The sequence below is a fragment of the Sebastes umbrosus genome, chromosome 22 (genome assembly GCF_015220745.1).
Source record: "Sebastes umbrosus isolate fSebUmb1 chromosome 22, fSebUmb1.pri, whole genome shotgun sequence".
In the NCBI taxonomy this organism is placed as follows: Eukaryota; Metazoa; Chordata; class Actinopteri; order Perciformes; family Sebastidae; genus Sebastes; species Sebastes umbrosus.
In genome coordinates this window covers 1,326,906-1,353,923 of record NC_051290.1, presented here as the reverse complement: position 1 = coordinate 1,353,923, position 27,018 = coordinate 1,326,906, and the positions used below count along the sequence as shown (strand labels likewise).

Here is a 27,018-nt window from a genome sequence, read left to right as displayed (position 1 = left end):
ACAGACACAAACAGCATTACCTGATGGGACTTGTTTATGAGATGGATATTTTTGCCCTTTTGGTTGACCTCAACGACAATGAGAGGTTCTGTGTTTGAGCTCTGACTGGCTGAGCTGCTCTTGTCCTCCATCTGTATCATGGATACATTCAACATGTAATTATAAAATAAAAACTTTACATTTGATCCCAGATTAGACTGAATGTGAATAAATAGATTTACTGTTTCACTTATTTGAGTTTCAGTTATTTCATTTCTCAGATTTGCTCTCATGTTTAGTTTGATCATGTTTGTCTCAAAAACAAATCAAAGTCACATGGAGAAGATAAAAGATGAACCTCAGGGTTCTTGGTCACCAGCTCCTCCGGATCTTTCTCAACACCCTGTTGTTTCTTCTGCTGCTCATCATAGAGCTGTTTGTTAAAGTGGGAGAGAGGAGAGATGAAGTAAATGTTCACATTAATGTCTGGATGAATTCTCATTGTGATCAGATGGATGATGTGTTGAAACTGGTCTGTGGTGTTGCTGCTTGCAGCTTTCTAGAGAACTGATCATACAAACAACTAAACACTCAACTCTGCTCTTCATTGGTCCTCAGTAATACACCTGATATAGTTGAGTCACATCACGACTACTCAGAAACACCGGTAGAATAAACTCTGGTTCACAGGAAAAAACACACCAAGTCTGTCTACTCTCGGTCAGAAACACTGATGAAATACACTTATCAGATGTATTAATTACCAGATAGGTTTATTCAAAGTTTATTAATATTAAACAAAATAGCACCAATCTTGTCCCTGCATGTCCTCTGGTCCTGATCGTTACACCCTCCTAGTGTGAAGTAGACTGGACTCTATTATGAAACATGTATTCTAATGTGTCTTTCAGCACTTTTTAGCTCCTGAAAATATTTTTGTGACAATAAACATCTTCATTGTTCTTTATTCTGATGAGAGTTAAAACAATTGTATTGCAAAAGAGACTTCATCTTTTCCAGTGAACAGCACTGACAGCGTAACATTGTGTTGATCTGAGTGATGTGTAGGTGTTTGTATGTGTGTGTTTACTTCTCTCATCAGCTGGCTGACGCTTTCATACTTCATACTCTTCAGTTGACGCTCTGTCTCCTCCAGTTCTTCATTAGTCTTCTTCATCTGTGCCTCAGCTGTTTCTAGTTGTTTGTCCTCCAGCTAACAGACAGACAGATGAATGTTGATTTCAACTGTTAGTAAATCATAATCAGACACAGATACACAATAAACATATATTCATCTGTTAGTGTTCCTTTTAATGTGAGAAGTGTTTGACCCTGATGTTCAGTATGAGGTCCTGGAGACGCTGGGCTCTTTAACTGCTCTAAAACATACTAAACATTGTTTTATCACCGTGATACTTCATGACTTTTAACTTGAGTTAAACTGCTTCTTGACATCATTATGAACTGATGATATGTTCCAGTAGTCACATTACTTTAACTGTATTGTACTCATACATTGTATTTATTGTACATTATATAAATGTATTGTACATATTGTACTTATATGATGACCACTTGGGTGTTTTGAATTCTCTCCAGCTGGAAGGAGGAGGACATGGAGAGACACATGAGAACCACATTAAATCATGAGAGTAATGATTCAACCTGATGGTTCAGTTACACTGAGTACAATATGAACAAGTAGCTTCATATTAACCTGCACAAACTACTGTAGGTTTGATCTACACTATGGATGATGTATAGAATGTGACTGAAATCAATATGTTATATTATTAAAGTGAAGATGAACCTCATTCTTCTTGTTCTCGAGCTCCACTTTCAGGATCTGAACCTCCTTCTGCTGCTCCTCCCTCCTCTTCTCCTCCTGGAGCTGCTGCTCAGATCTCTTCTTAAACTGAGAGGAGAGATGATGAACAGAGACATGATACAAGACATGATTTTATGAAGCTTATGCGTAAATTCAGTCAGGAAGACTAGGGGTGCAATCTCATTCATTTCTGGGTCTGTCTCTCATGGGTTATTACTATGTCAGCTGATTATGGGTGTCTCTCTTTTCAGTGACCAATCACATCGTTGCTGTCAAAAGTTTAAAACTGTTCTCCTCTATGCTGCTTTCAGTGTCAGTATCAGCACAAACTGATGCGACCCTCCACCACCCCATCACCTCCAGATTCATCACATCAGAGCAATCCTGCTCCACTTCATTCATCGGATCTGCATCAATCTTTTCACTACCACCATCACCAGTGTCTAGACCCGGGGGAATAATCCTGTGAATCCCTTCCCCCTTATCATGTCACATTGGGTCTAAATCGCCAGAGACTGTTACTATTCATAAATTTGTGCACTTTGTAATAAATCACCATTCAATTCATACGAGTCTCTCCTGATTGAAATTATATTAGTAAAGATACCATATCACATGTTGTCCTTGAATTTCTTGCTCATCTCTGTTATTTCTGTTATATTAATCTCCTCTAACGTTTGCTCACATCTTCATCTCTTTGTCTGAATCGTGTCTCTTCTGTTCCATTTCTCTTGAACCTCTGAACATCAGTTAAAGTTAGCTCTCAGTCATCACTGCTCTTGTTCTCTTCTTAGTTCTTTTGGAAACACAGATCCTATTTGTTGCTCAACTTGCTCAGATCTAACATTATTTTTTCTGTCCTTGTGTTTTTGCTCCCTCTACTGAAGTAATGTCATGTTTCTTTACTTACATGTTTGCTCTTCTTTTGCCCGTTTCCCTTCAAAATCTCCATTTGCACCGTTTCACCTGGCATGAGCGGCTCTCTCTCGCTTTCTTCAGTGACACACTGATCTTCACTTTTATTAATTTCAGAGCAGTTCTTCTTTTCTCCCTTTTCAGTGTGATCCAAGTGACTTCTCTTTGTCTCTGTGTGTAAAAAAAAAAAAGGAAGGAGAGTTAAAGGCACTTACGTTCATTTTAAGAAATCACAGAGACATTTGAGTCTAAAATGAAGTATAAAATGGGTTATAAAAAGAAGACTGAATTGGCCTAATGGGAAATAAAAGTAGACATACCATCACATTTTTTATCATCAACATAACCTGTAAAATACAGACATTTTCATTTCCAATTAAAATGTAATTTACAAAATTCATATCACTATTCTCCATAAAACCTGTGAGAATAACTTTTATTAATAAATGTGTGACTTACTGATTCTGTTTTTTCTCCATTTCCACACAACGAAGAGAAGCAACAGAATAAACATGATGATCCAAACAGCCAAACTAACAGCTAAACCAATGATGACGGGAGAAGAACTGGACTGGACGTTAAAGAAATCATCTGAAATGATAAAACACAGAATAACATTATTAGAAATCCTTAGCAATTTGAAAGTAAAATAGTAAATCACATAATAAAACACAATATTTGTTTTTACTTGAAATAGGGAAGTGTGCCTCTCTGGTCTGGTTGGTGTTCTTCTGTTGGACTCTACAGGTGAAGCTGTTGCTGTGTCTCTTCTCCACAGTCACTCTGCTGCTGACAGTATAGAGGTCATCAGGACCTCTGACTGTCTCTGGAGGTCCAGCAGAGAGGAGGTTTCCCTCACCGTCCAGCCACAACACCTCAGGCTCTGGATACCAGCCTTCAGACCTGCAGTCTAACATCACTCCTCCGGTGGCTTCATCGATCCCTGCTAAAGTGATGACCGGGTAGGAAGCAGAACCTGATGATGAGTAAAAGGAAACATTTAAAACAGAAGTCAGCAATACAATCACCACACGAATGATTAAATGTATTGTATATAATAAATATCCTCTCAATTAGCGTTGCCTTTAAACTTATTTCTAACAGAGATGACCATGGTTTCTATACGGCAAATAAACGCAGTTGGTCCCTGAACTGATGATGAAGCAGCTTGAAGTCAAAGGGGTCACATAAAGTATTTACTGCTGCCAATACTAAAACTTGAAAATTCAGAAACAGTTTGCATCGGAAAGCCAGTCTTAGATTATTGCATATCAGATTATGTGTTTGTTAAACTCTTTTATGTATCATATACAGTTTACTAATCAACCTAGTGAGACAACATTTCTGCCCATGACATCTACAACTGAGCTGTTCTTATAAAACATGTTTAACCCTCATTTATACTGATGTTTCATGTCGTTGTGTTCTTCATCTCCCAACATCACTGGCTGACTATGACGAGCTGTTTAAACATTTAATAGTTAACCTTGACTATCCAGAATTAACATTAGAGATATTATTAGAGATATCTTCAATTGCGTTTTGACTAGTTGTGACTAGTCAGAGTTCTTATTCCAGATATCTATAATGTCATTGTGTCTAGTCAGAACGACATTTAGAGCTATCTGTAATTCAGTTCTGACTATCCTAAATCACAGTTACAGATATCTATAACCTCATTGTGACTAGTCAGAGTTGTTGTCATGACGTTGCTCATCAAGGCTTCCCATTGGATATCAGCCCAACAAAGCATCTGAACAGTGTCAGCAGAAGCTTTTGCTGACTTGGATAGTTCGATAAAGTGTGAAAGATATTCACAGATTCAAACTCTCCGGATCAATAACTCATAAGTTGTTAAAACACCAACGAGGGCTCTTTCTAACCGTAGTGAGGTAGATGACGAGCTACAACCTCACTTTAATCACAACCAGCCTTTTTAGTCCTCTGAGCTGGACGCATAACATCGGTCTCAATGTGCGGCCGGCTGTGGCCAACGAGAGCTTTGTTCACTAGAGAGTTGTGATAGAAATGTACAGCGTGTTGTAGATTTATTGTCTCCAGACATACTTTATAAACCCGTACGTCTGCAGTGCAGCAACCATAGTATGTTTGAATAGCTTCCGCCCCCTTCTGACCTAATTACAGATATCTGCAACCTCATTTCACCTAGTCATAACTCGTGTGTGTAGATACACTGTGTCCACTTACCAACAACAAGCTCAACGAAAGATCCTTTACTCAGGTCTGGAACGTAGCATTGGTATCTCCCCTCATCAGAAAGTTTCACTTTGGAGAGTTTCAGTGAAATGTTTCCGTTCTTCAGTCCATCAGTGAACAGTGATGTTCTTCCTGTGTAGGATGGATCTTTAACATGTATAATGTTCTGACCATCACGCCATATAAAGACAAATATAGAGTTCAGGTCGGATCTCGTCCACTCCAACGTCATGGCAGCAACATCCACTGCAGGTTCCAGATGGCATGGCAAAATGATGTCATTGCCAACTAATGCTACTATTGGCTGAAGTCGACCAATCAACTGAGACTGACCTGGAAAGAAATAGATATGTTAATTCATTCCTGCAGTAGGACGGAGTTAAATATGTTAATTTCTATAAGGCTCGTTGTACATTATGATGCTGTGCTAATAGCAGCAGACAGTAGTGGAATGTAACTTTACTAAAGTACTTGAGTACAATTTTGAGGTACTGGTACTTTACTTGAGTATTTCCATTTTATGCTACTTTAATCTTCTCCTCCACTACATCTCAGAGGGAAATATTTTATTCTACTACATTTGTCTGACAGCTTTAGTTACCTTGTTGATTCAGATTAATAATACAAAATATAAATTAGCTTATACATTATGATATATAACTATCGATTAAACTACCCAGCAGTATATAAAGTAATAAAAATAAGGTCCACCTTTATCAACTGTAACATTAAAGTGATGAACACATTAATGCATCAAAACCTTTGATCCTTTAAGTATATTTTGATGCCAATACTTTTGTATTGTACTTGTCTCCCACAAATCACATAAGTCGCAAAATGTTCATATAGAAGGTAGGCTATCTGCAAAATGTTCACTACAATGTATTTAATTTGTTTTTCCTGAACAGTTTATCGTAGCAACTAAAGCACAAGTTGCTTTAGTGTTAAAAGTGATTATGTCACTTTATGATAACATCAATAACTGTAGACAACATGTGGTTGTAGATGACGTTGAAACACTTCAGTTTTCTGAAACAAACCAAAGCGTTCCAGGTGTCCAAAAACACTGAACAGCAGTCTTTAACCTTTCATTTAATGGCATATATTGATATGATTTAGGAATTGTGTGTGATTTGAGGCCTCACTGTGTGACTTTAATACTTTGTGTGAGTTACCTCTACAAGAGTGTGTTAGCAGAAGATGGAAAACCAAAACTCTGAGGGGTCTGAGCGGAGACTGAAGGGACAGTCCGGTCCTCTGGGGAAGCATCTTAACGCTCTGAAAATCAAATGATACCATGCAGCGATACATCATATGGAAAAATATATGCTTTGGAAAGCAGCAAAATAACTAATCCAGTAAAAAAATTAAAACATGTTTTCCTTGCATTTCTGGCTCATCTCTCTTATTCTCTTATTTAAAACAAATTCAAACTTTACCATTACTACTGGAATGTCAAAACTGACAACGTAATGTAATATAGTTGAACTTTCACTTTTGGCAACACAGACGGTCCTATAGAGAGTTCATATGGATACTATCTATGTATGGGACAATTAAAGGTATACTTTCGCTTTTCTTGCCAACAAGGCAGAGACTGCTCCTTCTGCCAGGCTTATTTAATAGTTCATCCTTCATTAGAGTCCTTTACGTGAGCTACAAAGTCTATTGACTCCTATGAAAATGATAAAAAATGTTGCCGTCAAAACTAACAAGCGTCCATCTAAAATAATCATAAAAACTAAAGTCTGGTTGAATTTAAAATAATCAGCACAATTACTCAACATTTGAAAGACGCTTCCTCGATGGTTTCAATGTTTTACACCGGATTTAAAATAGACTTAATTATCTGTTAGAGAGTATTATACTACAGAGCCCACGACTCTGAATGCAGACCCACTTTTAATGTCGATAAAGTGATACCGTGTTTAAGAATAGAAGTCAGTTGAAACGTGTAAAATAGGCAAAAAGAAGACGACGTACCTGCTGCATGTTGGCGGTTGGTCAGACTGAACGATATCTGTCTCAAAGTCTGTAAATCACTGACAGACTGCTGACTTTGGCTCACCCTTTTTTATCTACTGCAGAGTGCTCATGCATTATATTTAGTTTGCATTGAAAATGATGTAGTAACAGCTCATGTATTTTCTCCCTAAACTTCCACATGTAATGTATTATAAGTCACTCTCAAAACCACATTATTAGAAAAGCATTCAGGTTCAGTAGAACAATTAATTAATTATTAGAAAAGAGTTGATTTAGATTAAAGTGTGTGTGCAAAGAAACAGAATTAATATGACAACTTAATTAAAGGCTACAGATAACAATATATTAATAAATAAATTAAACTTTAAAAAGTCTGGTGATTGGATCTGCTTTCCTACGCTCAGTTTCAGTCTGAGTGTTTTTATGATGAGCTGAACTTTGAGCCTGTTGCCAGGTAACTGATCACTAATATAAAACTATACAGCTTCAATCAAAACCATCAGGAACAATATTAGTATCCTTTTGTTTTCTTAGTAATTCAGGAAAAGGGGAGCATTCAGGAGGTAGTTGTTAGGTCTGTTATCTCACCAGCCCGTTATCACTCCCAGGGCATCAAATATTGAGGCTTTGTGACGCCATCAGCGTTCAGTACCGCTGCACAAAGCACCATCTAGTCAAGTCAAGTCAATTTTATTTGTAAAGCCCAAAATCACAAATTTGCCTCAGGGGGCCCTCTGTCCTTTACAGTACGACCCTCTCATTGCTTAAGGAAAAACTTCCAGGATAGACAGACGTGCGATAGATGGTGTGTGTACAGAGTTCCAATAACAAAATGAAAATACAACATAGATGTAAGAGCCAAAACATGATGCTGACATACTGAGGTTGGGATGTAATTCACTTCTACGAACACTAGGTGGCACTGTATTAATTGATTGACCCAGCCACGGGTATATAAGTAAGGAGGTGTGTTGTTGGCGTCAGGGTTTAGCCCGGAAGGGCAAATGGTTTTTGACCGCAGGGACGCTGAATTGTTTGCCGTGTTGTTATTGTTTACTCGTTGCTATGGTAACTGGACTTGCTTCCTTAATACCATATTAAGAATAAATTAACTATTTTTGTAAAACCAACGAGCGGACTCAGGATCAGTTTTGTACAGCACAACAGACAACTAAAGGACCATCTACAGCGAAAAGCGGTTCAGTCCAGGGCTAATCACCTCAGTAGCAACAGTATCAGACTTTAGCTCCTACAATAGACAATATCCATATGACAAAAATAATACATGTAATGTGAGAAGGTGGATCCACGAGGATGTCAAGCAGCTTCCAGGCGTCGCCAAACAGATAGAGCCAGAGCAACACGACCTCCTCTCTACGCCAACCAGAAAGAGCCAGAGCAACACGACCTCCTCTCCACACCAGATATGTAGAGCCAGAGCAACAAGACCTCCTCTCCACGCCAGATATGTAGAGCCAGAGCAACACGACCTCCTCTCCACACCAGATATGTAGAGCCAGAGCAACAAGACCTCCTCTCCACGCCAGATATGTAGAGCCAGAGCAACAAGACCTCCTCTCCACACCAGATATGTAGAGCCAGAGCAACACGACCTCCTCTCCACACCAGATATGTAGAGCCAGAGCAACAAGACCTCCTCTCCACACCAGATATGTAGAGCCAGAGCAACAAGACCTCCTCTCCACACCAGATATGTAGAGCCAGAGCAACAAGACCTCCTCTCCACACCAGATATGTAGAGCCAGAGCAACACGACCTCCTCTCCACACCAGATATGTAGAGCCAGAGCAACAAGACCTCCTCTCCACACCAGATATGTAGAGCCAGAGCAACACGACCTCCTCTCCACGCCAGATATGTAGAGCCACAGCAACACAACCTCCTCTCCACACCGTATAGATAGAGCCAGAGCAACACGACCTCCACTCCATGCCAGATAGGTAAAACCTGAGCCACACAACCTCCTCTACATGCCGACCAGAAAGAGCCAGAGCAACACGACCTCCTTTCCATGCCAAACAGATAAGGCCAGAGGAACACAACCTCCTCTCCACCATGGAACCTAGAGAGAGGACCATATTTTTGTTTTTAATTCACAGTTGCTTAGTAACGTATGTCACCCATGCCAATAAGCGCTGGTATGAAACGCAGAGGTTCCATTAATGTGAACCCATCCACAGCAACAGTAACCGCTCTGAGAAAGTGCTCCGGCAGTGTGGTGACGTAGTTTAAAGAGCAAAAAGACACACACTGTGTGCAGATTGGCCTTACAGGTTAATGCACTGTTCTGTACTGCCGTTTGGTATTTTCTCTGTAGTAGTGGTAGAACACAGCTAAGTATATTTACTAAGAAAGTGTGAATCATCCATTCATTCAGTTATGTCATTGATTCTGGTTGTTGGCTTGACTGGACCCGCTTTACCTACTGAGCCACCCGGGTTGACCTACTGAGCTACCCGGGTTGAGCTACTGGAGCCAACCGGAGGGGAAGCAGTGGTCGACCAATCAGAGACAGAGAAAGGTTTGGTTCAGAAAATAACCTGCACAGAAAGAGGAAGTCCTCGCCTATATAGAGAGCTGTATTTCATTCTCAGGCAGTCAGCAGCAAAACAACATGGGGGTCACCGCTCTGTGCTTCAGACTGTGTGAGTACTGACTTCATTTATTCTTTATCTACCTTTTACATCCTGTATATCCAACCGTCTGTCTGATATTCAACTTTGCTCCTTTGCTCATCCAGTGATGCTTGAATTCACTCTGCTGAACAGTTATACTCTGAAAAGTGGTGAGTAACAAATAGAAACTCCTAAAGATACCAAACATTTTGCATCATTCTGTCTATCTAAAGGACCTTTTAAATCTGTATGTGTCTCTATGCTGTGATTTAAGTTCTTACAGTTATGTTTAATCTTTTTGGAGAGGTTGAGTTTAATGAATTAATCTCCATGTCACTAGCAAATACCAGAATACATTTTGCAAAAAAAATCCCATTTTAATCTGTCACAAGGTGTAGACAGCTACTGTACAGTGGTTTTGTTGATTTTGTTTCCTATGTCATAGTTCTGAACGTTTCTTTTGGACTCTATAATTTCTTTCTCGGTTTCAGATGCAGCTTTTCTTCGTGTCACTCCAAACAGACAGCAACACTTCGAACACGACTCTGTTTCTTTTGACTGTGAGGGATCTGATGGCTCGACTCATTTGAGAGTGATCAGGAATAACCAGGAATCTGATGTAGAATGTACTAAGACGCCAACAGGGTCCTGCACCATTAAGAGAGTTTATCAATCAGATGGTGGAGAGTTCTGGTGTGAGACTGAAGGAGGAGAGAGGAGCAACAGTGTCAACATCTCCGTCACCGGTAGGTTTATAGCATCTCCAAAAGCCACTGCATATCTATTTTAACCTGTCATTCAACTGATGATATGCATTGTTCTCAGATCAGATCAAGACAATCAGGTTTACCACGTGTTACCTGGAATTATTGAAGAAAACGTTTCCGTTTTCCTCTCACGCCTCCACGGTGAACGGAGAATCAAAAACCGGAGGAGAGTCTTGATGAATTGAAGTAAATGAGGGGCCGTGTTTAACAACAGCAGAACTACATGAAAACATCAGTTTACAAACTCTCACACAACTTGTGCAGAATAATCCAAGTCTCACTTATCCGGTTGTATGCTCACTACTTCATAAAACACACGCATCTTCACTAAAACCTGACTATTCAAAACACTATACGGCCAATATACTTCAGGCGAGTAGTGAGCATACGAATGGATCTTGGATTATTCTGCACAAGTTGTGTGAGAGTTAGTAAACTGATGTTTTCATGTAGTTCTGCTGTTGTTAAACGCCCCCCCCCCATTTACTTCAATTCATCAAGACTTTTCTCCGTTTTTTGTTTCCCCGTTCACCGTGAACGCGTGAGAGGAGAGCAAAGATTTCTTCAATAATTCAAGGTAACACGGGGTGAGTCATTGATATACAAATGGTCATTTCATGGGTGAAGTATTCCTTTAATACTTTTTATTCAATGTATATTTTTACAGAATCTTGCTAAATGTATAGGCAAATGTAAAAACGTGCAGTCACAAACTGATCAACAAATCATTTTTCTATTTTTAGTTTCTAATTAAAGTTCCTAAAGTATGTGTTTTGTCTATGTCTATGGTGAAATCTAAAATGTCTTTAAACATGACACAATCACTGCTAAACTACAGTACAGATGTGTGTGAGGACTTTGTCTGGGATGCCTTCCTCTCTACCTGGAAGCACACTAGGAGTAGTAATACTTATAAATCCCCAAACTAATCTGTAACTTCAACCTAAACCAACCAGCTTATTGGGCCCTTCATGGCTTCTATTATTACGGCTATCTGTCACTGTTAAATTACTGCTTACTTGATTAAATCAGCGTTCTATTGTGAGTAATTCTAGTTGTGAGTTTGTACATAAAACTAACGTTTTACTGACATGTTGCTCAGCTGGAGATGTGATCCTGGAGATTCCTGCTCTTCCTGTGACGGAGGGAGACGATGTGACTCTGAGCTGCAGAAGTAAGACGACTCCGTCCTCCAACCTCCCGGCTGGTTTCTACAAAGGTGGCCAACCCGTGCAGAGCAGTTCAGCCAGGGAGATGACCATCCACAATGTTTCCAAGTCTGATGAAGGCGTCTACAACTGCCGCATCTCTGGAGTTGGAGATTCACCAGGAAGCTGGCTGGCTGTCAGAGGTCAGACAGAACAGTGTTACAAAACAACATATAGACGAGTTGTATATGAGCAAACTCATGTTACCTCTACTTTGACAAATGTAGTTGTTTGAAGCTTAATATAAATTCAGTATGGCTGTTTTTTAAAAGAATGTGCCTGCCAGTGTCGTAAACATTGTGATCATTGTGATGTGATGTTATCAATATTTATATTTTGCAACTTTCTCACGTTTAAAAAAATATACATTTACACTTAAAGTTCCATACGTAGTGTTATTTGTAATGTTACAGCAAATACCGTTTCTCCTACCATCTCTCCAACATCATCTCACGAAGAGCTCCTCTCCGAAGACGACGACTCCGACGACTCCGACTCCAACGGCTCTCAGCTCCTCATCCTGCTGCCGGTCGTCGTCGTCACCATTTTAATAGCGGTTGTGATGCTGGTGGTGGGAGGTACAGAGAAGTTAACTTCATCACCGTAATATGATACGTATCAATAACAAACCACCTAAACAAGAAAGCAACCGTGTAAATCACTTCCATGGAGGTCAAATAATCAGCTGAACTGAACATAACTAAATGCTGCCTTCAACAAGCTCAACTAATCACATGTTTTAGGTTATGAGTTTTAAATTAGAGCCGTGGCTGTGAGAAACCCAAAAACTATTGCAAGGCTGCGTTGAAGCAGCCGTTAATTCATATATATATTATTATATATTGTTACATATTGTATTGATGGTTACTAAACAGTTCAAAACAGACATATTAAACAAGTCATTTCCTGTGTATCACATGATGTTTCCCAGAAAGAGCTACAAATATAAAATCATACAAAATATTATAAGACGGATTAAAATGTGATTTTTAACTTTCCCTTAGCCTATAACCTTTGAGGATATCATGTTACATGCTTGTGTAACTTCATGTTGGTCAATTTATTTTGACTTGTTTTCCATTATTTTTACTTAAAATGGAAGGAAACAGCTTAAAGAACTTAAAACGTCTAGTGTAACTATACAATAATCTAATGATGTGGGGGAAACTAACAACTAACAACTAACAACCGAACTAACCCATAAATGTACTGAGCTATATCCTGTCTTCCTTTATATCTATTTTGACACACTTGTGTTTGTAGTTTTCTTTAATATTTAACAGTTTTACACAGTTGTTGATAGTCGGTTGATAAATATTTTACACTTTTTGAAATATTAAACTTTAAATGTACAATGCATGAGTGTGTCCAAAAGCTCAGGAAAGATTACACAGAGTTATACAAGAATAGTCTATACTGTTTTTGAAATATTAAACTTTAAATGTCTTTTCTGTGTTTCTGTTGATCGAAACATTTTTGCTTTTCTATCCGTCAGTTTCCTCAAATACGTCAACAGCAGCGTCACTCTCAGACGAGGACAATCATGATGTGAGGACTGTAGTTGTTTATAACAACTTTGTAAGTAAACTCCAACACATTCATTTATATATTTTTTAACTTAATGACTAAAGAATTAAAACTAAATGTGTTTTCTGTGTCAGTCTATGGAGAGGACGCTGCAGAGCATCCAGACGGCGTGACGTATGCAGTCGTCGTCACAAAACCCAGAAAAAACAAAGGTAACCTGATGTAAGGAACACAGCAAGACTTTAATGGATTACTTATATATTTATTGTTTTATATTTGATAAGCACATGTACACTTTGAGAGACACAGGGTATATATCATCTTTAAGAAGGTTAACCACAGAGAAAATGAAAATAATGAGAAGAGTTCCTTTGCATCGCTGTCCCTCATGTTGGAGGTGACAGTTGAGGTGTCGGTTGAGACAGCAGCACCGATGATGATGTGGTTTATTTTTACATTTTCTCAGCGTGTGGCTCACTGGGTGTTTTGTTTTAGACGCTGCAGACGCTGCTGATAATTTGAGCCTCCATCTCGAGTCCAACTACAGCAGAAAACCACAAACTGATGAAGGTGAAGGGTCCTTTTCACGCCTTCAGTCTATTAACAGTATTTATAATTAACTGTGTGTCTCTTGCTTTCTGATGTTTCTCTCCTTCAGATGATGACGATGATGAATCCTCACTTCAACCTGTTTACTCTACTTTGACGATGAGTAAAACTCCACATGATCTCCAACAGGGTTCGTTTGTTATTCACATGCAGGTGGACAATTTCACATATTTTCTAAGAAGCTGCTCACACACAACACGACTACAGACATTTCAACATCACATCTTTATCTGGTTTAAGGTCCACATGTAGAACTCACCTGGGAGTTAAGGTTGTTTTGACTATTATTTTGTTTATTTTGTTTATTTTTACTATTTTTGTTTAATTTTGAATATTATTTTGTTTATTTGATTATTATGAGTTAAGATTATTCTGACTATTTTGACTTATGTTGATTTATACTTTATTTATTTTGACAATTATTTTATTTATTTAGATTATTTTGTTTATTTTGACAGTTGTTGTTTTATGTTTTACCATTTTACTGTCATGTGAATAAAGAATTTTTTTTAATATTTTGACCATTATTTTATTTATGTCGATGACTAATATTTTGACAGGTATCATTACATCCTGCGTTATTTTGACCCCAACAAAGTGACTGCTACTCTGACCTCACTAACATGTACATTTACAATTCATTCAAAGTATTTACAGTATTGTAAAAGATACATAGTGTGATAAATGGACATTTTTGGAGCATCAACTCACTTCATATTTTATTCATGGTTTGAAAATATAAAAAAAAACAAACAGAAGTTAATGGCCTCTCAGTGTAGTACACCTCAGAATAGGATAGTACTTACTGTATTCTTTGAAGATGACAGGTGTGAAACGGTCTTTAAAACAACAAGAGGTTACCCTGGCAAAGTATGAATGTGAATTTATTTATATCATTCTATAAAACAAAAGAAAAACATGATCAGTTTCCTCAAAGACGCCAACAGCAGCGTCACTCTCAGACGAGGACAGTCATAATGGTGAGGACTGTAGTTGTTTATGACAACTTTGTAAGTAAACTCCAACACATTCATTTATATATTTCTTTATTTTTTAACTTAATGACTAAAGAATTAAAACTAAATGTGTTTTCTGTGTCAGTCTATGGAGAGGACGCTGCAGAGGATCTAGACGACGTGACGTATGCAGTCGTCGTCACAAAACCCAGAAAAAACAAAGGTAACCTGATGTAAGGAACACAGCAAGACTTTAATGGATTACTTATATATTTATTGTTTTATATTTGATAAGCACATGTACACTTTGAGAGACACAGGGTATATATCATCTTTAAGAAGGTTAACCACAGAGAAAATGAAAATAACGAGAAGAGTCCCTGTCTTTCATGTTGGACGTGACAGTTGAGGTGTCGGTTGAGAGAGCAACACCATGTGGATTATTTTTACATTTTCTCAGCGTGTGGTTCACTGGGTGTTTTATTTAAGACGCTGCAGATGCTGCTGATAATTTGAGCCTCCATCTCGAGTCCAACAACAGCAGAAAACCACAAACTGATGAAGGTGAGGGGTCCTTTTCACCCCTTCAGTCTATTAACAGTATTTATAATTAACCGTGTGTCTCTTGCTTTCTGATGTTTCTCTCCTTCAGATGATGACGATGATGAATCCTCACTTCAACCTGTTTACTCTACTTTGACGATGAGTAAAACTCCACATGATCTCCAACAGGGTTCGTATGTTATTCACATGCAGGTGGACAATTTCACATATTTTCTAAGAAGCAGATCACACAGCACAACTACAGACATTTCAACATCACATCTTTATCTGGTTTAAGGTCCACATGTAGAATTCACCTGGGAGTTAAGGTTGTTATGGCTATTATTGAGTTAAGGTTTTACTGACTATTATTTTTGAGTTAAGGTTTTACTGACAATTATTTTGTTTATTTTGACTTTTTTTGTTTATTTTGTCTTTTATTTTGTTTGTTTGATTATTATGAGTTAAGATTATTCTGACTATTTTGACTTATATTGACTTATACTTTATTTATTTTGACAATTATTTTATTTATTTAGATTATTTTGTTTATTTTGACAGTTGTTGTTTTATGTTTTACCATTTGACTAACATGTGAATTAAGAATATTTTTTAATATTTTGACCATTATTTTGTTTATGTCGATGACTATCATTACATCCTGGGTTATTTTGACCCCAACAAAGTGACTGCTACTCTGACCTCACTAACATGTACATTTACAATTAATTCAAAGTATTTATAGTAATTGTAAAAGATACATGGTGTGATAAATGGACATTTTTGGAGCATCAACTCACTTCATATTTTAGTCACGGTTTGAAAATGTTAAAAAAAACAAACAGAAGTTAATGGCCTCTCAGTGTAGTACACCTCAGAATAGTATAGTACTTTAGATGTGTGTATTCTGGAGATGAAAGGTGTGAAACGGTTTTTAAAACAACAAGAGGTTACCATGGCAAAGTATGAATGTGAATTTATTTATATCATTCTATAAAACAAAAGAAAAACATGATCAGATTTATTGTGTATTAACATGAATTATACTTGTTTCTAAAGCAGAATCCGGATTATTAAACTCTGCAGCGACTCCGAGGTCCACAGCAGCCGAACACTCAGAGCAGGAACCTCTCTACGCTCCGGTCCTGAAGGTAATGACACTCACAGCAGCAACTTCCTCTTAATCTCACTAATCACTCTTTTATAAGTGATGTTGAACTCTCCACACTACAACTGTAGGACATGTATTCTCCTTTAAATGTGAACTCAAGTGGTGTGTGTCAAAATCAGCCAAGAACACAAAATGTATTAGTTACGGTGTGGTACAGGACACTGGTCCAGACTTTAGTTGAGAGAGATGAGGGAGTTAAAAACTAGGGTTGATCCGCTGCAGCGTTGATGAGTAGACGAGTTGCAGGTGTGCAGCCTGTAACAGGTGAATCAGCTCTGCAGCAATCAGAGAGACAGGAGACACCAGACCGTGATCTCTGTTTGTAGTCCCGCTCACAGCTGAATGAAGCTCCCCTCTTTAAGATCTAGTGTATAAATACAGCGGCAAGCTTTTCGACCAACTTCCCTCTATCCGACAGAAACTGTCTTAACATTTCGTAACCATGGTTTCACATCAAGCGGCAACTGTTATACAAAACGCTAATAATTAATAAGCTAAATAAGAAACCGTGTGGGGAGAGAGGTGGCAGGTGTATTGCCAAGATTATTTTTTACATACAAGGAATCTGGTGTTTTGGTGCATAAACAAGAATCACAGAATAGAAAATTACTATATATATATATATATATATATGTTTAAAATGAAAGCTTGGCAAGAATATGCAAAGATATATTCTAGGGGATGTGCCAAGGTTCACAGTATTAAGAATAAAAACAGTTTGCAATATACAGAGAAACTAAATATAAAACTGACTCACGTGCTCCATTGGTGGCATGGAGAGCTGGAGACACAAAAAGAAACGGTCGTGACAATATTAGTGTTAATCAGTAAATGTTGTCTTCCATAGAAGAGATGAAGGTTTGCAGGACACCGAAGCCTTGAAGACGCCGACCTGGAGTGACGACATCTCTAGTCAACTGAATGACTTGAGGCTGAGCTCTACAATTTCTTTTATTTGCTAAACTGTTGAAACACACAACTGTGGTTTCACTTACTTCACTCAGTGACCCAGTTAGAGGCCACATAGAGCAGAGACATCTGACTGAAGAAGATTCCGTGTTAATGTGTGAAAGAGAAGAAGAAACATTAATAATGTTGAATGTGCAGCTTTGTGTTCAATGGATTTGTGTATTTTTTCAACTCAGCAACAAAAACATGTTATCCAATAATCAGCCAGCAGCTACATGAAACCTTTCATATGTCAACATGTTGTATTTGTGTCTTCTGTTCACTCTGTAACAAAACACAAGTCATTAACTTATAAATATAGCTACACTTTCCATTTACACTTGCACTTTGTGAAGCTTTAAACTGAATTCAAAACAAAAGATGGCAGATTTTGTATATTAGAAATAAAGAGAGTATAGTGTTTGTGCATTTATTAGTCCTGTTTTAACTGTTCATCTGGACGATGTGATCAGTCAGTACAGCAGCAACAGTTTACTTTTATTGCGGTGTAACAGTGAAACCTCGTCGTTCTATCTACTCTGTTCACACGTCTGTTTATCAGAAGCAGCTTTTTCATGCCCTCACTGTGGTCGACCACCAGCATGAAGCCACACTGATGCATTTATTTGGTCTCTATAATAAAGTCGGGGAGTCTTCTTCTAAATTGGCCCATTTTTTAGTTTCTAAAAGTAAACTTTTAAGTGTACTTTAAGTGTAAGAACAGTCAACTTTGAGTAGACAACTAGTTTACATCCGAGTTGTATTTTGTACTGCAACTACACTATGAACTAAACAAGTGAATAGGTATACGGTTAGTTTAATAGTTATATTAAACTTGTAGCCCACTTTTTAGTTTATGAAAGTACAAGTAATATTGACATATTACCCTGTCCTATTGGAAATGTATGCCAAAATGTCAGTACGTCAGTTAGACTGACAGCTATGTAGATATTAGTATTTATCATATTCAAAAACCTCCTGTTTCAGACTAAAAGAGCTATCATAAATAATATTATATCATACAGTATAAGAGCATGCAGGTTAAAATAATAATAATAAAACAATAATAACATGACAGGCAGTCTTGTATTTAGGTTTTATTGAAGCTCTCACACACTGGTAACTCATCACCAGTATGGATAATAACTCTCACTCTGCCTTCTGCTGTAAAACCAAACACCATCATCATCTGTCTCATCAACACATCTCTTCTTCCATAGAGAACTGTTATTGCTCAAATATACTGAAACACTTTATTAATCAGAATTATTTTGAACTTGCTGAGAATACGGACACAGCTCTCTGAATGTGTTTGATCCCATTTACATGTGATAACAATCAGACAATAAACACGACGGAGAAGAGAATTAATGAAGCTTATGGAAGGAATGCAGAGAGGCTGTGAAAGACGAAGCAACAATTAAAGGAGGAGAGAAGAAGACCTTATCTTTAAGTAGCAACAAAGAGAGTTTAACACCAGTGACCAACACAGTAGAGACAACGCTCTGACAGAGAGTGAAGGAGAGAACTGGAGTTGATATACTGCAGTGTTGATGAGTAGATTGATTAAAGGTGTGCAGCGTTTAACAGGTGAATCAGCTCTGCAGCAATCAGCGAGACAGCAGAGAGAGAATCTCACTTCTTAATGAACTGTGAGGAATATAAAGATTTAAGAGAAGTTTCTTTGAATAAATAAATATCATATATCCTGAGTTTATCCATCTCCCTGATCCTCAGAAACTGACTTATTCATGTTTCAATGTGCAACATTAGCTGCTAAATACAACGACTGTTGTCGTATATTAAGACACAACACAAGCTCTGAACATGTTTCTGATTGATTACATAAATAAATGAGTGTTATTAAAGTGTATGTTGTCGTTATCTATTTAGTTGTTTTGTATAAATTATTCAATAAGAACTGCAGGACAGATGGAGATCTTTGGATTTATTTCATAAAGGACATACAGTATCATCACACTGATGCAACATATTAAAAACTGGTAATAAAAAGACAATTTAGAAGTTTAACATGATGCTGAAAAGATAAATAAAAAAGCTCTAAATGCCATTTCTTGTTGTCAGTGCAGTCACAGCCTCCTCCACCACATCTTTATTTACAATGAACTCAGACCATGAAACATCATAACATCCAAAATTATGAATACAAAAAATGTCATGGTTGCATTTGGTTTGTAAGGCAGCTGGAATATTATGTGTTGACTCTACAACTCAAACAAGGAGAACATATATTTCATTAGGGCTGCCAGTCGATTAAAATATAGTTAATCATGACTAATCGCAAATTAATCACACATTTTGTATCAGTTCAAAGTGAACCTTAAAGGGAGATTTGTCGAGTATTTAATCCTCTTATCAACATGGGAGTGGACAAATATGCTGCTTTATGCAAATGTATGTATATATTTATTATTATAAATCAATTAACAACACAAAACAATGACAGATATTGATCCAGAAACCCTCACAGGTACTGCATTTAGCATAACACAATACTATTACCCCAAACTGCATGTGATTATGATAAAGTGGGCATGTCTGTAAAGGGGAGACTCGTGGGTACCCATAGAACCCATTTACATTCACACATCTGGAGGTCAGAGGTCAAGGGATCCCTTTGGACATGGACGTGACAGATTTTCCTCGCCAACTTTTCTGTCCTCTGGCTCCTCCAGTTTAAATTGATCTGTATTCTTTCTTTTATCTATAGTTTTGTTTTTTTAATCTTATTTGTCATTGTCTCTTTGTCTGCTTTAAATTTCTCTCTGTGTTTTTCACTCCATCATCAAACACTAAACTGATGCTCCATCACCTTTCTGTCTATCGTCAGCGCTCTGTTGTTGGTCTGTTTCTCCCCCCGTCACATGCTGAAGATCTGGGATGCCACTTGAATAACTAGCGTCATCTCCTCCGGTGTTCAGATGATGCTCATCTTCTGCCACATTTTGATTTCTGTCACTTCTTCTTCTGTCTTCTCTTTCCACATGCTGCTCTTGATGTTGCTGCATCATTAATGTCTGCCTGATTCAGGTGCTTCTCTGGCTGACCATTAATACGTTTCTTTCCATGTGTTTCTCCCTCTGTTTTCTGTGTCTCTTCCTCTGTATTCTCCACATCCCTGTGTGCTTGTGCTGTCGGGGGCTGGTCAGATGTTGTGTTTCCTTTCCTGGGTGTCATACCGTCCTCTCCATCTCTGCTGTTGGGACTCTTCTCTAGCTGTTCTTCAGTTGGCTGCTCTGTTTTTGGTGAAGATGGACGTTCTGTTTCAGTGTTTTTCTCGTCCTCAGTGTTTCTCTCTGCTCCTGCCTGGAGTTCATCTCTTTGTGTGTCTCCCTCATTTGAACCTTGATCTGCTGGTTCATTATTTGTAGATTCAGTGTCCTCGTCTTCATCTTTCTGAGATGGTCCATCCGCTGGAGACAGAGGTGTTGTGTTGTCCACTCCATCTTTCCTGTCTCTATTATTATCTGTGTGTCCTTCTCTCTCTGTTGGACATAGAGTGGGGTCAATCTTCACCGTCTGTCCTCCTGTCTGGTCCAAATCATTATTTTCTCCATCAGTTGAATCCTGACCTGGAGTTTCTATACTTGTTGACTTGTTATCTTCCTCTTTGTTGTCCATGTCATTCTTTGCTTCTTCTCCTGTCATGACATGTTGTTGTTGTCCATCTCCATCCATCAGATCGTCAGCTGCTCTTTCAGTATCTGGTTGCTCTGGTTGTGTTCCTCCATCTGTTGGACCTAGAGCTGGTATTTCTTCACTTATTGACTTGGCATTGTCATCCCTGTTGTCCGAATCATCATTTGCGTCTCCTCCTGTCCTGACCTGTTGTTGTTGTTGTTTTCCATCTCCATCCATCTGACCCTCAGCTGCTCTTTCAATATTTACAGTATTTGGTTTCTCTGGTTGTGTTCCTCTCTCTGCTGGACCTGGAGCTGGTGTTTCAGTATTTATAGACTTTGTTTCCTCTGGTTGTGTTTCTCCCTCTGCTGGAGTACTGTTCATTTCTCCTTCCGCTTTCTCCTGGTGTTTCCTCCTCTATTTGACATGAACGTCCTGTTTCTTCACTTAAACATTCAGCGCTGTTTTCTTCTTCCATCTTGACCTGATTCTTCATTGTCTCTGTCTCTACTGTGAGTTTCTCTCTGCTGTCTGTTTCTCTTTCTATCAGAGACTCCTGTTCTGAATAATTACTTATAGAGTTGCTCTTCCTCTCTCCTCCTCCCCATGTTTCTTCATCCTCATGGTGCTTCTTGGTCTCTGTGTGCAGAAACAGTAACAGAAGAGACGGACATTAGCTGCAAAAACACAACAAGCTTATCAGAAAGAAGCTAAAACATTGTTTGCATCAAAATGACTGAAAACAATGAACACCTCTAAATGATAATAATATGGAATGTGCTGTTAAAATGACTGCATGGAAATGGTGTATTTCACCAAAACCAAAGGTGTAAAACCTTTTCCTTATGTCACTATAATAAGTATAATTAGTATGTTTATACAATGGAAATGGACGTGACAGATTTTCCTCGCCAACTTTTCTCTAACTCTTTCTTTAGCTATAGTTTTTATTTTTTTAAATCTCATTTGTCAGTGTCTCTTTTTCTGCTTTAAATTGCTCTTCATGTTTTTCACTCCATCATCAAACACTAAAAACTGATGCTCCATCACCTTTCTGTCTATCGTCAGCGCTCTGTTGTTGGTCTGTTTCTCCCCCCGTCACATGCTGAAGATCTGGGATGCCACTTGAATAACTAGCGTCATCTCCTCCGGTGTTCGGATGATGCTCATCTTCTGCCACATTTTGATTTCTGTCACTTCTCTCTGATCTCTCCTTCTTTGTTTCCTTCATCATCCCTTTCTGCTTCTCTTCTCGATTTCCTGTTTCTTCTGTAGATCTAATCTCATTCACATCATGTTTTGAGTCTTCTCTTTCCTCATGCTGCTCTTGCTCTGGGTCATCATTAACGTCTTCCTGATTTACCTGCTTCTCTGGCTGACCATTAATACGTTGCTTTTCATGTGTTTCTCCCTCTGTTTTCTCTGTCTCTTCGTCTGTATTCTCCACATCCCTGTGTGCTTGTGCTGTCGGGGGCTGGTCAGATGTTGTGTTTTCTTTCCTGGGTGTCATACCGTCCTCTCCATCTCTGCTGTCGGGACTCTTCTCTGGCTGTTCTTCAGTTGGCTGATCTGTTTTTGGTGAAGATGGACGTTCTGTTTCAGTGTTTTTCTCGTCCTCAGTGTTTCTCTCTGCTCCTGCCTGGAGTTCATCTCTTTGTGTGTCTCCCTCATTTGAACCTTGATCTGCTGGTTCATTATTTATAGATTCAGTGTCCTCGTCTTCATCTTTCTGAGATGGTCCATCCGCTGGAGACAGAGGTGTTGTGTTGTCCACTCCATCTTTCCTGTCTCTATTATTATCTGTGTGTCCTTCTCTCTCTGTTGGACATGGAGTGGCGTCACTCTTCCCCGTCTGTCCTCCCTCAGCTGCTCTTTCAGTATTTGGTTGCTCTGGTTGTGTTCTTCCATCTGTTGGACCTGGAGCTGGTGTTTCTTCACTTATTGACTTGGCATTGTCATCCCTGTTGTCCGAATCATTCTTTGCCTTTCCTTCTGACCTAACCTGTTGTTGTTGTCCATCTCCATCCATCTGACCCTCAGCTGCTCTTTCAGTATTTGGTTGCTCTGGCTGCTCCGGTTGTGATCCTCTCTCTGCTGGACCTGGAGCTGATGTTTCAGTATTTATAGACTTTGTTTCCTCTGGTTGTGTTCCTCTCTCTGCTGGACCTGGAGCTGCTCTTTCAGTATGTATAGACTTTGTTTCCTCTGGTTGTGTTTCTCCCTCTGCTGGAGTATTGTTAATTTCTCCTTCCGCTTTCTCCTGGTGTGTTTCCTCCTCTATTTGACATGAACGTCCTGTTTCTTCACTTAAACATTCAGCGCTGTTTTCTTCTTCCATCTTGACCTGATTCTTCATTGTCTCTGTCTCTACTGTGAGTTTCTCTCTGCTGTCTGTTTCTCTTTCTATCAGAGCCTCCTGTTCTGAATCATTATTTATAGAGTTGCTCTTCCTCTCTTCTCCTCCCGATGTTTCTTCATCCACAAGGTGCTTCTTGTTCTCTGTGTGCAGAAACAGTAACAGAAAAGACGGACATTAGCTGCAAAAACACAACAAGCGTATCAAAAAGAAGCTAAAACATTGTTTGCATCAAAATGACTGAAAACAATGAACACCTCTAAATGATAATAATATGGAATGTGCTGTAAAAATGACTGCATGGAAATGGTGTATTTCACCAAAACCAAAGGTGTAAAACCTCTTCCTTATGTCACTATAATGAGTAAAATTAGTATGTTTATACAATGGTTCATATGATATCTTGCGAAAAGTTATCCCTCATTTTTCCTACGAATGTCCAGCATCAACTTTCCACTCCAGTCTTTTCAAAATAAACTTCTGTCTTCATAGGAAACACTTTGTTAGGTTTAGGCAACAAAGCTACTTAGTTAGGTTTAGGCAAAGATCGTCATTAAGTTTCGCCACACCGGAAGTGGCATTACTTAATTACGTGACAAAAACTACTTAGTTAGGTTTAGGGGAAAGATCGTGGTTTGATTTAAAATAACAACGGAAGTGACGTAACTTGCGCGACAGATAAATCAACGCTGACTTCTGGTTTCACACGGGACACAATCAGCAGTCTCCTGTGGAAAGTCTGGTGTTTTTTGACCCACCAATCCCCCCTGACCTCCTCCCTACGCGGTGTTTGGCGCTCTTTATACTTCCTGGTTCACAATTACATGGATTACATACGAATTGATTTTGTGGGATATATACGAATTACAGTGCGTTACTCTTCGTTGGCATAGCTACGAACGGTGTATGAGAACATCCTGAACCATCTCAGGGTTGTATTAAAAACCTCTTGACTTACTGGTTTTGTTTTGTCTCCATTTCCACACAACGAAGGCGACCACAAGAATAAACAAGATGCCGACAACCAAACCAATGGTAGAAGCAGAAGAGTTAGAACCAGACGAATCCGTGAAGAAATCATCTGAGAGGATAAAATACAGATTATTATTTAAAAATCAGCGGTTTAAAGCTAAAACATTGATGATAAATGAATAACTCACCTGGAACCTGGATGTGTGTCTCTCTGGTCTGGTTGATGTTCTTCTGTTGGACTCTACAGGTGAAGCTGTTGCTGTGTCTCTTCTCCACAGTCACTCTGCTGCTGACATTGTAGAGGTCATCAGGACCTCTGACTGTCTCTGGAGGTCCTGCAGAGAGGAGGTTTCCCTCACCGTCCAGCCACAACACCTCAGGCTCTGCATACCAGCCTTCAGACTCACACTGCAACACTCCACTGCTGACTTTGGTTATCTCGATGGTGGTGACTGATACTGGTACTGTGAAAGAGAGAAAAGCCAGAGAATAATCAGCCTGAGTTTAATGATGTGGTTATCCATATTGACTTTAAGGACACAAAGCAGAACTCCTGTTTTAGTTGTTGGCCTGGTAAGTTAACAGTTTGAATGAATGGCTGTCACTTTGCATAGAAAAACCCTCCCTACAGATGTTGCTGGTTTCATTTGACAGGATCTTCACGTTTACTATAAGGATGCTTCATCAACAAGTATGCTTACTTACCGACAACGAGCTGAACACTAGAGTCTGTTTCTAACCCTGGACTGAAGCATCTGTACGTTCCCTCATCAGAGAGTTTCACTTTGGACAGCGTCAGTGACATGTCTCCCTGTTTCAGTCTGTCGATGGACGCCGATGTTCTTCCTTTGTAGGATGGATTCTGATCAACCAGTTGGTCTTCGCCGAACCGCCTCAAATGGACAAATCTGGGGTTCAGGTCAGGTCTCGACCACTCCAGCATCTGGTGAACGGCATCCGTGGCAGGTTTCACGTGGCATGGCAAAGTGATGTCATCACCGACCATTGCCACTATTGGCTGAGGTTGACCAGTCGCCTGAGACTGACCTGAGGAACAAACATTGTTTTTTAAATTTCCTACTCCGGTATCAACAACTGACTAAACTGTTGTTTTCCAACTTTTTTATTTGCAATTGAAATTGAAGTGCAGGTTAAAGCTTCATAATTTTTCCATTGATGATGTTATTTAGGGTTTAGAAGAGACAGAACAAGAATAGACGAAAGAGCAACATCGAAGCAATGTCTACAATATGCTTTAAGCTAATGCTAACATCAACATGCTAACATGCTGGTGATAAGCAGATATACTTGCTGTGTCTCAATTTGCTTACTTCCGTACTTACACTATTTTGAGCGCATAAGTGCGTTCATACTGAGAAGTGTGGCAAAATGAAGTGCACTACGATTACCCGGATGTTGTATTCATAACGCCGGACACTTCTGGTTGCCATCTTTGCTACGTAGTGGAAGGGGAGGGGCCACCAACCTGTTTCAAACTTGTGAAAATGGCGGGCAAGGAAGCTGCTGGAGTTGCAAGTGAAACTCCAAACACTGAAGTATACAAATTTTTGTCATAAATGTGCTTTACTGTAGTCGAATAGAAGCCATTATTGGGTTAACATATCCGTCTGATTTGAATAACTGCTGACACAACAGTAGTAATTGGCTGACTATCACCGGCTGTTCTACCGAGCTTCAGTAAATACATAGCGGCCGTGTGTGATTTGAGACAACACTACCCTGTCGGAATACACGCACTACACAAATAAGTAAATAGTGTGCACAGTGTACGACATGGAAGTGTACTAACGGAAGTATCCAAATTGAGACAGCTAATGTTTACCATGTTCATCATCTTACAACCATCTTGCTTGTTAGAACAAACCACAGTGCAGCTGAGGCTGATGGTAACGTCTTTAGTTCTGCAGGTATTTGGTTATAAAACAAAGTATTGGACACATTGAAAAGTTGACCTGATGGTGGCGCTAGACAAAACGTCAGAAGATCACCAAAGTTATTACAATTCACATGAATGTTTTTACAAAAGTTTATACAAATCTTTCAAATAAATGTAAAGATATCTCCTAGGTTAAGTGACAACTTTGACCGGCTGGTGGCGCAAGATGAAAAGTCAGAGGATCACCAATGTCTTTAGGATGCATCCTTTGGGCACCATGGGTATCTGTACCAAATGTCATGGCAATCCATCCAATAGTTGTTGAGATATTTTAGTCTGGCCAAAAATGGTGGACCAATCGACGGGCCAATAGACTGACATTGCCATCTCTAATGCTGCTAGCACCGCTAAAAACACAACTCTGAAAACACAATTTGTTTGCAACAAATAATTACAGTATGTATTCAACACTGGACTAGAGACATCTTTAAGCCAGCAGCACTTCAATAAACTCTGCACAACGTTAATGATAAACCAACATTATGATCCCGACATTATCGAGGTCAGCCTTTATCTAACTGACCTGCCAAAGTCAAACAAGCCATATCAGTCAAACAAACACAAGAGTCCCTTTCACTTTCATTTTTACCACAGAGTTTTTCTGAGGTGACAATATTTTTGCATTCAAGGCAGTGCTACCTGGCAATGATTGTTCGCATAGTGCATAGTAAAAAGCAAAGCAGCATATCTTTAATGTTGTAAATGATTTACAATGATTTAGTGGGTACAAAGTCTCAGCCCGAGAAAGTCTAAAGGCAGTGTTGTATCCATATAAATCCAAATGCAAAAGATGAAACATTA

At 38.9% G+C, this 27,018-nt stretch overlaps 3 protein-coding genes across 5 annotated transcripts in view; 1 reads left to right on the top strand and 2 right to left on the bottom strand.

The window, feature by feature from the left end:
- LOC119481826 (golgin subfamily A member 6-like protein 6) overlaps positions 1-6,212 on the bottom strand; it is an 83,187-nt gene extending 76,975 nt beyond the window's left edge. Inside the window, exons 1-4 of the mRNA XM_037759079.1 lie at positions 6,115-6,212; positions 4,931-5,272; positions 3,411-3,698; positions 3,182-3,313 (exon numbers count right to left, since the gene is read on the bottom strand). Of these exons, the coding sequence (XP_037615007.1) occupies positions 3,182-3,313; positions 3,411-3,698; positions 4,931-5,272; positions 6,115-6,208 (856 nt within the window). The 5' untranslated portion in view covers positions 6,209-6,212. The remainder of the gene's footprint in view (positions 1-3,181; positions 3,314-3,410; positions 3,699-4,930; positions 5,273-6,114) is intronic.
- LOC119481851 overlaps positions 1-17,818 on the top strand; it is a 30,690-nt gene extending 12,872 nt beyond the window's left edge. Inside the window, exons 6-10 of one of the 2 annotated variants that reach the window (XM_037759148.1) lie at positions 14,599-14,652; positions 14,774-14,851; positions 15,281-15,361; positions 16,234-16,322; positions 17,190-17,818. In XM_037759148.1, the coding sequence (XP_037615076.1) occupies positions 14,599-14,652; positions 14,774-14,851; positions 15,281-15,361; positions 16,234-16,322; positions 17,190-17,198 (311 nt within the window). In that variant the 3' untranslated portion in view covers positions 17,199-17,818. Of the gene's footprint in view, positions 1-13,197; positions 13,276-13,721; positions 13,956-14,598; positions 14,653-14,773; positions 14,852-15,280; positions 15,362-16,233; positions 16,323-17,189 lie in introns of those variants that run through there. The other variant, XM_037759145.1, reaches the window with a different exon arrangement.
- The window catches only part of LOC119481829 (butyrophilin subfamily 1 member A1-like), a 69,045-nt gene that overhangs the window by 40,556 nt on the left and 1,471 nt on the right, over positions 1-27,018 (bottom strand). Inside the window, exons 3-7 of one of the 2 annotated variants that reach the window (XM_037759083.1) lie at positions 24,966-25,307; positions 24,449-24,724; positions 24,247-24,369; positions 22,850-23,431; positions 19,943-21,240 (exon numbers count right to left, since the gene is read on the bottom strand). In XM_037759083.1, coding sequence (XP_037615011.1) covers positions 20,267-21,240; positions 22,850-23,431; positions 24,247-24,369; positions 24,449-24,724; positions 24,966-25,307 — 2,297 coding nt within the window. In that variant the 3' untranslated portion in view covers positions 19,943-20,266. Of the gene's footprint in view, positions 1-19,942; positions 21,241-22,849; positions 23,432-24,246; positions 24,370-24,448; positions 24,725-24,965; positions 25,308-27,018 lie in introns of those variants that run through there. The other variant, XM_037759084.1, reaches the window with a different exon arrangement.